This window comes from Ochotona princeps, chromosome 1, assembly GCF_030435755.1.
Source record: "Ochotona princeps isolate mOchPri1 chromosome 1, mOchPri1.hap1, whole genome shotgun sequence".
Taxonomy (NCBI): Eukaryota; Metazoa; Chordata; class Mammalia; order Lagomorpha; family Ochotonidae; genus Ochotona; species Ochotona princeps.
In genome coordinates, this window is record NC_080832.1 from 13,831,671 (window position 1) to 13,843,847 (window position 12,177).

General features: G+C 49.2%; 1 protein-coding gene across 1 annotated transcript in view; it reads right to left on the reverse strand.

Annotated features, from left to right (window-relative positions):
* AKAP12 (A-kinase anchoring protein 12) overlaps positions 1–11,651 on the reverse strand; it is a 94,786-nt gene extending 83,135 nt beyond the window's left edge. Inside the window, exon 1 of the mRNA XM_058668900.1 lies at positions 11,329–11,651. Coding sequence (XP_058524883.1) covers positions 11,329–11,490 — 162 coding nt within the window. The 5' untranslated portion in view covers positions 11,491–11,651. The remainder of the gene's footprint in view (positions 1–11,328) is intronic.
* Positions 11,652–12,177: the final 526 nt, after the last annotated feature.

Genomic DNA, 12,177 nt, shown 5'->3' on the forward strand with positions numbered 1-12,177 from the left:
ATTTTTCTTTCTATTGTTGATTTTGTATTATGACTTTACATTTAAGGGGATGTACAGTAGCTGTGAAATGGAGACTAACATCCAGATGTGAGGATACAATGTAGTATGCATTTCTACTTCCAGACAAAGATGGACTTACAATGACACTGTGTGCTATGTCTTGACAATAGGATGTTGGACTCTCTGCCATTGTCCATGCCCGCAATGATGGACATATGACTGTGTATGGAGAACTATACTTTAGTAATGATATAGAGGAAATAGGAGGGGGGAGGGAATTGGGGAGGGGATAAGGGAAATGCCAGGAGCCTATGGAACTCTAAATGATAATAGCCTAGGCAACTAAAATGATAATAATAATAAAATGTAAAAAATATGCATATTATAAAAGCATATGCGTGAATTTAAAAAACAAGAGTGAATCATAAGTGGCATGACAACCATAACTATAATCTGACCTGCAACAGCTTGATCAGACTTGAATGATTCTTTACAGGTTCTGGACCTGACAAATGCAGTACGCCAAGCCCCCGACGACCACTGACTCACCCAGCACAGCACAGGGAGTTTCACATGGAGAAATGAGAAAGTAAACTCCGGGAGCAGCTGCTTCTAAGACTAACAACCCTTGGTTCAATGCCTCTTTGCCCTGAACAACACGGCCTCTTTGGACAAGGCTGGGCTGGCAGCACACTTGTGTTCAATACCGCAATGTAGGAGATGGAAATACGCAGCGAACCACTTCCCTTGACTTTCTCCAACCCATGTGTGAAGGGGAATACTGACTCTTCTGGCACCATCTGAATCGTTCCTTATTTAACACATGAGCTCCAATCTCAGTGAATCTGCACACCTGTCACCTAGAGCAGGAACATCTCTAGCCAGCCTCATCCCCATCCCTAACCCTCCCACAAAGCCCACACTGGGTACCATCAGCACTGCAGAAAGAGCCTGGCATTTCCTGCGATTCTGATATAATAAATCTGCAAGGGTGGCCCAGGGGCATCCTAGAGCTAAGATGCTATGTCCAGGGCCCGCATCCCACACTGCATAGCTGGATTCAATACCTGGCAGTGTGGACCCTCAGAAGCAGTACTGACAGTTCAACAACCGGGCTGCTATCACCCACATGACAGACCTGGCTGGAGGCCCTGGCTCCTGGTTCCAGCACTGGTCTAGTACTGGACATGGCAGGCATCTGAGGAGTAAATTAGTGGATGGAATCCCCCCTGCCTCTCAAATAAGTACATGAGCACATTTATTAAATAAAAATAACCCTCCCCAGGTGACTCCATTGCACAGCCAGGCATAGAAACTAGGAAGTGTACAATCTCTTTCCACCTAGCAGTTTGCGGGAAGACCAACTGGGGGCTGGCGCCCTGGCTCAACAGGCTAATCCTCTGCCTTCAGGAGCCAGCATCCCATATGGGTGCCGGTTCGTGTCCCGGCTACTCCACGTCCCATCCAGCTCTCTGCGTATGGCCTAGGAAAGCAGTTGAGAATGATAAAAGTCCTTGAGACCCTGCACTCATGGGAAACCCAGAACAAGCTGCTGTCTCCTGGCTTTGGATCAGCCCAGCTCCATCCGTTGCAGCCATTTAGGGAGTGAAACAACAGATGGATGAGCTTTCTCTTTGTTTCTCATTCTCTCTGTAAATCTGCCTTTCTAATACAAATAAATAAGTCTTTTTTTTTTAAAGATTTTATTACTATTGGAAAGCTGGATATACAGAGAGGAGAGACAGAGAGGAAGATCTTCCGTCCAATGATTCACTCCCCAAGTGACCCACAACGGGCCGGTGCGCGCCGATCCGAAGCCAGGAACCAGGAACCTCTTCCGGGTCTCCCATGCGGGTGCAGGGTCCCAAAGCTTTGGGCCATCCTCCACTGCTTTCCCAGGCCACAAACAGGGAGCTGGATGGGAAGTGGAGCTGCCGGGATTAGAACCGGCGCCCATATGGGATCCCGGAGCATTCAAGGCGAGGACTTAAGCTGCTAGGTCACACCGCCGGGCCCACAAATAAATAAGTCTTTAAAAAAAGATCAACCAGTGAGCTGTAGTAATCGCTCCTTTACATTTCAGCTTATCTCATTTATAAATTAAACATAGAATTGACATTTGACTAAAACTGGGATTGAGGCTAGGCAAGATGAAATGACTAGGTTTCCCCTCTTTCTAAAAATATCACAGAGAAACCACAAGGAAGACAAAAGCCTTTGAATTTGAATGAATACTTGTATTGAGAGAAGCCAGCAGTGTCTGGGAGGGATTCGAGCTTCCAGGCTTTGAACACCTACGTTTTCCTGGGAAAACACATTTATTCCAGTTAGCAGAGCCAGGCCGTTCAGGACGAGTGCGAAAGGATCCGCAGCGGGCTCTCGCCGGCAGTTTTCCCGAGGGTGGGCTTCGCCTGCCCCCACGGCCTGATCCCGACAGTCCGTGCATCAGAAACACCAGGACATGCCTGGCAACCACGTGATTCCAGACTGATCTCAGGGGAGAAACCATAACGTTGAAAGTTAACGAAGTAGGTCATTGTCTAAGCAAACAGTGAAAAAAAAAAATGTTTTCTAACTTGGGAAGGAAACTCAGGCAGTAAGAGCAGGACTGTCCTGCAGCCACACTGCTGCTTTTGCAAAGTGTCTTTGTCCCCCTCCCCACCCCCCATGAGTGCTTTTAGAGAAAAAGTCTCTACAAAGGATAGTAAAACAAACCGCAGCCTACAGTCATTCAAACACCGTTCTCAGCCGCTCCCAGGCAGCACACAGAAGACAGCAGGTGCGGTAAACATGATGTGGTAACACATGGGAGACCTGAAAGAAGCTCCTGGCTCCTGCTTTCAGACCAGCTCAGCTCTGGCCATGGCAGATACTTGGGGAGTGATCCAACGGATAGAAGATCTTTCTGTATCTCCTTCTCTCTGTAAATCTTTCTTTCCAATAAAAATAAGTAAATCTTAAAACAAAAACCTTGGCAAAAGCGAAGCTGGCCGGGAGACCCCCCAGGTCCCTGCCCTCGGCGAGTGCAGCAGAGGTTCCTGTTCCTAGCGTGCAGGAATACCAGCAGGAGGCACACAAAGAGGGAAGCAGGAAAAGCAGGCTGCATTGCGAAGCAGTGGGGCAGTAGACACACAGATGTGAGTGAGGGGGAGTGGGAGGGGCCCCATATAGGCTGGGGTGATCATTTTTCTAGGAAGAGGGGAAAGGCCTCATTGAAAATTCAAAGCAGGTGGGGTTTAGGGTGGGGCTGAGGCACACGGTCACAAGGCCTGGTGCCTGGGGAACATCAGATCGAGCCACAGCCATGCTGAATCAGCAGGCAAGGCAATGGCACCTGGGCAGTGCCCTGGTTTAGGGTTTGGCAGCCTTCAGCCCTTCATCCGCCATGGACTCCCTGCATAGCCACAGTTCTGCTTCCAGAGACTTCTAAGTTATTAGAGGTACCCTTAGGCCCCTGCACACACAGCAAGCGGAAGTGGGACGCTCCCTGCATCAATTCTTGTGACAAAAGCCTGGGAACATTTCATCACATAGGACTGGTTCAACTATCACCAGGCTACTAACCCACAAAAGAGAGACTGATAGCGCTCTCCTTGGTAGCCCGGCATGACGCTGAGTAGACAGGCGTGGCCCTGCGCAAGGCTGCCTCACGAATTCATAACACACTTCGTGGTTTTCAGCACTGCAGTACGCCTGCATCCCACATCAAAGTACTGATTCAAGTGCCAGCTGCTCTGCTTCCAACCCAGCCCTCTGCTAACAGCCTAGGAAAGCAGGGGCTGATGGCCCAAGTATTTGGGCCCGTGCGATCCGTGTGGGACAGCTGGGAGGCGTGCCTGACTCCTGGCCGCTGCAGGATTTAGCCCTGCTTGTTAAAGCTATTTAGAGAGTGAACCAGCAGACAGAAAATCAATTAATCTCTCTCTCTGTCTTCCAGATAAATAGATTTTTACACAGACAAATGTATACAGCAATTAATATTAGCACTTTATGTACTGATATGCCAGGATATCCAAAACTTAAGGCTGCAGATAGGAAAGCTGTGATCTTATTTGTTAAAAAGACAAGATGGGACTATTGCTGTTAGTTTTTTTTTTTCTTTTGAAAGGTTTATTTAGGGCATAGCTCAGCGGCTAAATCCTCACCTTGAAGACGCTGGGATCCCACATGGGTGTTGGTTTGTGTCCCAGCTGCTCCACTTCCCATCCAGCTCCCTGTTTGTGGCCTGGGAAAGCAGTCAAGGATGGTCCAAGGCCTTGGAACCCTGAACCCACGAGGGAGACCAAGAAGAAGCTTCTGGTTCCTGGCTGTGGATTGGCTCAGCTCTGGCTGTTGCGGCAATTTGGGGAGTGAATCAGTGGATGGAAGATCTTTCTCCTTCTCTCTGTAAATATGCCTTACCAATAGAAACAAATAAATCTTTTTCTTTTAATATTTATTTATTTATTTGAAAGACAGCATTAAGAAGAGGAAGACAGAGGCAGGGGTAGGAGAGACAAACAGCTCTTCCATCCTCTGCTTCACTCCCCAAATGGCTGCAAAGACCCAAGCCCTGGGCCTGGAACCCCATCCAAGTCTCCCATGTATGTGGCGGGGGCCCAGGCACTTCTACTATCTCCCATGCCTCCACGTGCCATCAGCAGGGATCTGGATTAGAACTGGAGCAGACAGGACTTAACGGGCACTGCGACTGTACTGGTCCCTATTGTTATCTCTCTTCAGGTGCACAGCTTCTACAAGAATACTCAAGAAACTATCACCCCTGGTGTCACTTGATTACCAAGCTGCCTGAAGGGCACAAAGGAATAGCAACTTGTACTTCTTATTCTACTTACATACTTAGTAAAGGCTTCATGTATTAACCTTTTAAAAAAAGATTTATTTATTTTGATTGGAAAGTCAGATATACAAAAGGGAAGAGAGACAGAGAGGGAGATCCTGCGTCCTGCCTATTCACTCCCCAAGTGGCCGCAATGGCCTGAGCTGAGCTGATCTGAAGCCAGGAGCCTGGACTTCTTCTGGGTCTCCCTCATGGGTGCAGGGTTCCAAGGCATTAAGCCATCTTCAACTGCTTTTTAGGCCACAAGAAGGGAGCTGAATGGGAAGCAGGGCTACTGGGACATGACCTGGAGGTCATATGGGATCTCAGTATGTTCAAGATGAAAACATTAGCTACTAGGCTACCATGCCAGTCCAATTGTTAACACTTTTTAAATCAATATTAAATACATCTTGCTATGCAATGATTTTAAATAAAACTCATTTTAATGAGAGTAAACAAGAGGCCAAGCTAAGCCTCCATCTGCGACACAGGCATCCCACATGGGCACCAATTCTAATTCCTGCTGCTCCATTTTCCATGTAGGTCCCTGCTTGTGACCTGGGAAAGCAGTGGAGGAAAACCCAAGGCCTTGGGACCCTGCACCTGCGTAGGAGACCCAGAAGAAGCTCCTGGCTCCCAGCTTCAGATTGACTCAGCTCTAGTATTACACTAGTTGTGGAGTGGGCCAGTGAATGGATGAACACTCTGTTTTTCCTCTCTTGTACCACAGCCTTTCTAGTAAAAATAATAAATAAATCTTTTTTTAAAAGAGCAAACAAATGCTTTTATCTTATAAAGCCCTTATGATTCAAGAGTAGTCAATTTCAAATAAATAAACACTATTCGTGATGAGAAACACAAAAGTATGTGTAACTGAAATTTATTACAAATTATTTTTTACTTGTATTCTCTTACTGGTTATACCATTGTGTGAGAAACAAAAGGACGATTACAAGTTCAAAATCTTATACTTACATTGCCTAATGGGGTTCTATTGCAGGAAAATGGCCCCAGATCTAGATAGAGAAGTCAAATCACTATAATCATAGATTCTTCAAGAATTTATTGACAATGAACGTGCACATTTGTCTGTAGCTTCTAACTTTCCTACTGCTTTTTAGATATTTTCCACTGTATCACTTCAAAATTAAAGTTCTGGCTTAGTGGGTAAAGCTAACACCTGCAATGCTAGTATCCCATAGGGTGCCAGTTCATGTCCCCAATCCAGCTTCCTGCTAATGGCCTGGCAAAGACAATGGAAGACGGCCCAGTGCATGGGCCCTGCCACTCTTTGGAGACCTGGAGGAAGCTCCTGGCTCCTGCAGAGACCGTCTAGGGAAGGAGCTGCGAATGGAAGATGGCTTCGTCTCTGCCTTTTTTTCTCTCGGTTGCTCTGATTCCAAAATAAATAAATCCTTTTTATAGAAAGTAAACATTCTAAATTACAATTTTTGTTAGGTTGCAAGGAAGCTAAGCATGAAATTCAAAGATATTGCATCTGGTTTTTTCCAAGAAATCAAGTGGCCAACTATACCTTTTGCAGAATGCTGAGTGCTATAAATCTTTGATTTGCACCTAATGCACGACTAACAGCACTGACCGGCGCCAGGCATGAGCACCAATTAGCTTCTTGCTTCGACTCCTGGTGTTCTCCAACCACAGAGCAGGTACTCCACTACTGGGTGCAGGACAACAGCCAACTTCACAGTACCTTTTGTAACACAGGATTTCACTTTCATTTCCTTAACTATCCTATAAAATGCCAAGTAAGAATACTCTTAGAGCATTTTAAAGTTATTTTTTTTAAAAAGCACAGCTATTAGTTACCCCCAAGTGGACGTACATTGAAAACAGTTCATCTCAGGAAATATTGCAAGTGGAAGTTTCCACTGCTTCCGCCCAGAGCTGTAACGGGCTCCAGGGTAGGCCCTGCAATGCCCTCCAGGCTGTCCGTGTCCATTGAACACACTTTATAGGAGCTGATTGGTTTGCACAGCCGTCCTGCACTAGATTCAACAGGCTTAACAAAGTGGAGTTACTCAGACCACCAAGCCTGCACCGTCCCTGGTCTAACCTTCCCATAAACCAGCAGAGATAACACAAATGCCCTAACAGGCCCCTTATAAGCAGTGAAGGAAACGCCTCCTGTCTGACTATCATAAGCTCTGAAATAATCAGTCTTCTTGCTGTGTTCCATTTTTGCTTTCATTATTCTTTTCTGTGCAGGAAATCAGCCTCTCCTACTTGACTTTTTCAGCACTTGTATTATCTCTAGGAGGCATCGCCCAACTCAAGAATCACAAAGCCACTGGAGGCCCGCAGTACAGCACAGCAGGTAAAGTTTCCTGAAACACCCGTGTCCCGTAGGAGTTCCAGTTCACGTCCTGGCCGCTCTATTTCCGATCCAGCTTTCCTGCTAATGGCCTGGGAAAGGCAGCACCACAGATGCCCCAAGCACTTGGGCCCCTGCCACTCGTGGGAAACCAAGAAGAAGCTCCTGGCTTTGGATTGATCCAGCCCTGGCTGTTGCAGCCATGTAGGCAACAGAAGCTCTCTCTGTCTCTCCCTGTGCCTCTGTGAATCTGAGTTTCAAATCAACAAATAAATCTTTCCAGAAAAACTCTGAGACCCTCACACTAAATATCTCATAATTTTGTCTTCTGACAACGCAAAGCGACCATCCTTAACCCCACCTCCAATTTTGGGTGCTTATTCTCATCAGAAAGCAGCAAGACAGATAACCACACACACAAAACATCACTCTCAGCAAACATCTAATTCTCCGCTAATCACTTTAGATTATAGTCCTCTTATTATAAAACTGTAAACAGAGGCAACACACTGCCTCAGGCTGGCGGTAGGGATCAGGGAAGCAGCCGGCCACCTTCACTGTCTAAACACATGATCAAACACATCCTGCAATCCGCCCGTCAGACAGCAGACACTTCCATCAGAGTGCATCTCCGTGCGCGGGAGAAGCACGGCTTTGTGACCACACGAGGTCACAGCTAAAGGACTGAGGAAGCCTCCGTCCGCCACCTGTCAGGAACATTGGCCCCGCCCTGTGGCCACAGCTACAGCTCCACATCCAGCCCCGAAATCCCTACCAGGGAGATAAAGAGAAGCTTATTCAAGGGGCATGAAGCAGGACGCACCAGAGGCAGGAGGGCAGTTTGTCATTAACCATCCCACCCTCTGCAGGATAAAAACACTCCTTCAAAGATAAATTTAAAAAAGAAAAAAAAAAAAAAGACAATTGAAGGGAAATGTGAGGCATTGTTTGTCACCTGCGTTTGGGTCATCTGGTCTTCCTGCCTTCCTCAGTGGCCAAAATGGCCGGGTCCTTCCTAAATGAAACCTGACAAGTCAGTGAACAAGCCATTTCCTCCAGCTTACACACAAATGTCATCAAGGCCAACTGGTCCAATTTAATCAACAGGTACGCTGCATAAAACCAAGATTTGTTTCTCCTGCATCTAAATTCTGAGTTAGTTTCGATTATCAAGTGAGTCATCAAAAGTTCAACTTTCCATTTCAGCTCATAGGCCTGAGAAGTCAGCTAGTGTGATGTCTTTCGAGGTGCAGGAACTTAGTGAGCAAAATGAGCAGGAAGAAAGGAAGTAAACTACACTGCTAAACAGGCAGTACCAGACAGAAGATTTGTTTAGAGTGCTAACAACCTTTAATTCATGCCAAGCACTCTATTCTAGGGGAAAATGTTGTACTAGCCTAAACCTTCCCAGATGTCCCCAGGCCCACCAGGGAAGGGCAAGATGACTAACACAATCGCCCAACACGCTCATTGGAGCCACTTTGCATGTGACAAATTTATCTATTTCAGATTCAAGTCAGTTTGTAATTGAAATGTTAAAAAGCTACTCTGGTTCTAGAAAAGAATAGAAACCAAACTGTCCAACTCCATTCCCCACCAAAACATTCGGTTGACCTGTTAATAGCCAGACAGTTACTATCTGACACATGAAACTGATCATGATATTAAGGTTAAAGTCCAGCCCAGCGCCGTGGCCTAGTGGCTAAAGTCCTTGCCTTAAACGTGCTGGGATCCCATATGGGCGCCGGTTCTAATCCCAGCGGCCCCACTTCCCATTCAGCAGTGGAGGACAGCCCAAAGCCTTGGGACCCTGCACCCGCGTGGGAGACCTGGCTTTGCTCCTGGCTTTGGATCAGCTCAGCTCTGGCCATTTGCGGCCCTTTGGAGAGTGAATCAACAGATGGAAGATATTCCTCTCTGTCTCTCCTCCTCTCTGTATATCTGACTTTCCAATAAAAATAAATAAATCTTTTTTTAAAGTTAAAGGTCAAACAGTATCCCCTCAATTTGATCATCTGTAATCAAACCCATGGAGCAACCGTCATCCCTTCCTTCTTGGCTGTAACTGTTGGCCGAGAGCCTACTATGTGCCAGGCAGCATGCCACACGGCCGGACACTGCCCGAGCTTAGCCCAGGGAACAGCCAGGAAAGCACTTTCCCATCAAGTCCTGAGGCCACCAGTGAGCCCTTGGAGCTATGGGAGCCCAAGGAATCAGAAACGGGCCCCAACTGGGCAGAGTGCTGGGTGCTGAGTCACTGTCCTCGCGTGTTGTCCCTTTTAAGGACACGTGGGTCTTCAAAGCCCGAGTGATAAATTTTGCTGGTGGAATTGAAAACCAGCGTCGTATTCCAAGGAGACATGTAAGTGTATTGATTCACCTCCAAATTGATAACTGGGCAGTGGGCCAACAAGTTCAATAATATTATGGATGTCACTTAAGTCATTTTTCCCCCCTGAAAGGATGCTGGCTGGCTGCTTCAAGATGCTGGTGGCTAGGATGGAGAAGAATGTGACTATGGAAGAAGGACAAAGAGAACAGAAGAAACATCTTCAAGAAAGTCAAGTCTCTTGAGAAGCGGGTAAATCCTAGGTGCTTCAGGATCAACAGTTAGTAAGATCCAAAGGAATATAAAAGCCAGTGGGGGTGGGCAGGGAATATGTTCCATGATTACCAGGTTTTAACAATAAGACCAAAAAATTACTATCAGTCACAGAATGCAAGCACTGCTAGGGAGGCATCTGGCAGTGGCGGCGTGGGTGCCTGCGACATGTGACTTGGCCCTCAAAGGACCCAAGATTCCAGAGGCTAGTTTAGGAACATCTAGATAGCAGAGGCACAGCTAGCGCTTGTTCTTGCCTAGGGACCATGGATTTCACAAGTAGCTGTGAATTAAGACCAGAAGTAAAACTAGCTGATGGACAGCAAGTCTCCCAGCTGGCCCCGGAATGCTAAAGCAGCTGAAGACACCTGGGTCACTGTTGCTTGAAACTGCAATTCATCCAGATTTCAATTTAATTTCTTTTTTTTTTTTTTTTTTTTTTTTTTTTTGCACATTATACACATCCACATCTCCAAAATGACTCTTTGAGGTTCTCCTCTACTCACTGTCCTCACATCAGACTTCCTTGTTTCTCAAGTATGGTTCTCTAAGTCTTTCTATCAGGAGAACATAAAACGTGCTGGGTGTGGCCTTGCTGGTGAACACACAGGTTTGGAAAACGATCTGCTGGCTGTGGTGGCCCTGAAAAACTAGTACAAAGAACCCTATGAAACGCAGCATTTCCAGAGGTTTCTGCAACTGTCCCCCTCACACACATACACACATACACAACCTCCCCTACCCCCCATCCTCCATAGAAGAAAGCACAGGGAAGGCTTGCCGGCGACTGACCAAGTCCTTTGGAGAACTTGTAACCACCCCACCAGTATTTGTTTATCCCGTGGAGCGCACAGGCCATGAACCAAAAGAAAATCAGGGGCAGGACGCTGGCTGGTTTGCAAAACCTGTCATTCCTCGTGGAGACGGAGACGCAGCGTCTGTCCAGGTTCTCCCTGGCTCACAGGGAGCTACACCCCCGGCGCTCTGCACCAGGAGGTTTTGTCGCTTCCAGCCGCTACCGCAGAGGACTTGGGTACCAAACCGCTCGCTCGGGGCGCAGCTGGAGCCCGGAGCAGTGCCCAACAACTCTGCAGGCCCCTAGCTCCTGGGCCCTGACCCTATAGCATCTCCGATTCGGGCCCGGGGAGAATGCGGGGCGAGGAGCTCCAGACGCTCCGCAAGGGGTTCCATACTCCACAGACGCCCACGCAGCTTCAACCGCCTCAGGCTGACCCGCCCCACTGAGAGGGAGGGGAGAGGCTGAGGAGTAGCAGTGGCAGGAGGCAGATTTTATTACTGCGGCTGGTGCAGTCGCCTCCCCTAGACCCGCGACAAAGATGCAAACCCCCGCACCCCACCCCTTGCCGCGCACTTGCTGCGGTGGTGGCCCCTCTCCCGGCGCAAAAAGACCCAGAAAAGCCTCCAAAGAGCTGGTTCCGGCTTCGAGTTTGCAGAGCGGTTGGTTGGACCGGTCAGGAAGTTCTCAGCCGGCAGCCATCAGAGGGACCCTCACTCCCCTCCCCCCAGCCCCCCGGCTCCCGGAGGCAGGTGGCCCGGGGAGCCCGCCCGTACCTTGGCCGCCGGGTCCTCAGCGGCGATGGCGGGATCCTCGGTCGCGCAGGGCGCCGCCTCGGCCGAGGGGCTACCGCCCCTGGACTCGGGCTCGGCCGGTGTGGTGTCCTCGGCCGGAGGCGGCTCCGGGCTCTGCTGCTCAGTGGAGCTCCCGGCGCCCATGGTTCCTCGGTGGTTCTCGCGCGCCCAGCCGCAGGGTTACGCCTTCCTCAAGTCCTGGGGCTGCAGACGGAGCGAGAAGCGGTGCGGTGCGCTTGCCAGGTCCGGGGAGCACTTTGCCCTCTGTTGTGCTGCGGACGCGCCCAGACTGCGAATGAAGGAGACGCGTTCCCGGCAAACTCCTTAAAAGAAAAAAAAAAAAAGCCACCTCTGAGCCTCCTCCCCCGCCCGCCCGGTCTTTCCCTCTCTCCATCACATGAGCACAGCCCCGGACACGCCTTGCAGCAGCATCGAGGACCAGAGGCGGGCGAGCCGCCAGCCCCCGGGCGCCGGGAGCAGCCCGGCCCGCCCCCAGGGTGCCTATCGGTCCTACCAGGGGCCGAGGGCAGTGGGCACTATCAGGCAGAGGGGAAGCCCAGCGCCGCCCGTGCTCGCGGGGTTAGCTGGTCTGGGTGATGGATCACCCGTGGCGGCAGTGAGCCCACACTCCATTTGCCTTCCTGCAGCCTGTGTTTGAACATTTTGCGCCTTCCTCCTCCCCGTGAGGAGAAGGGTGAGCGCGCCCCAGACTCCTCGGCAGAGCATGACCATATTAGGGCGGCTCACGTGGCAGGAGCTGGGGGGACCCAGACGCTAGGGCAGTGAAGGGAGGTGGGTCAGGGGAGTCCCCAGGGCTCAGCATCTTAGGAT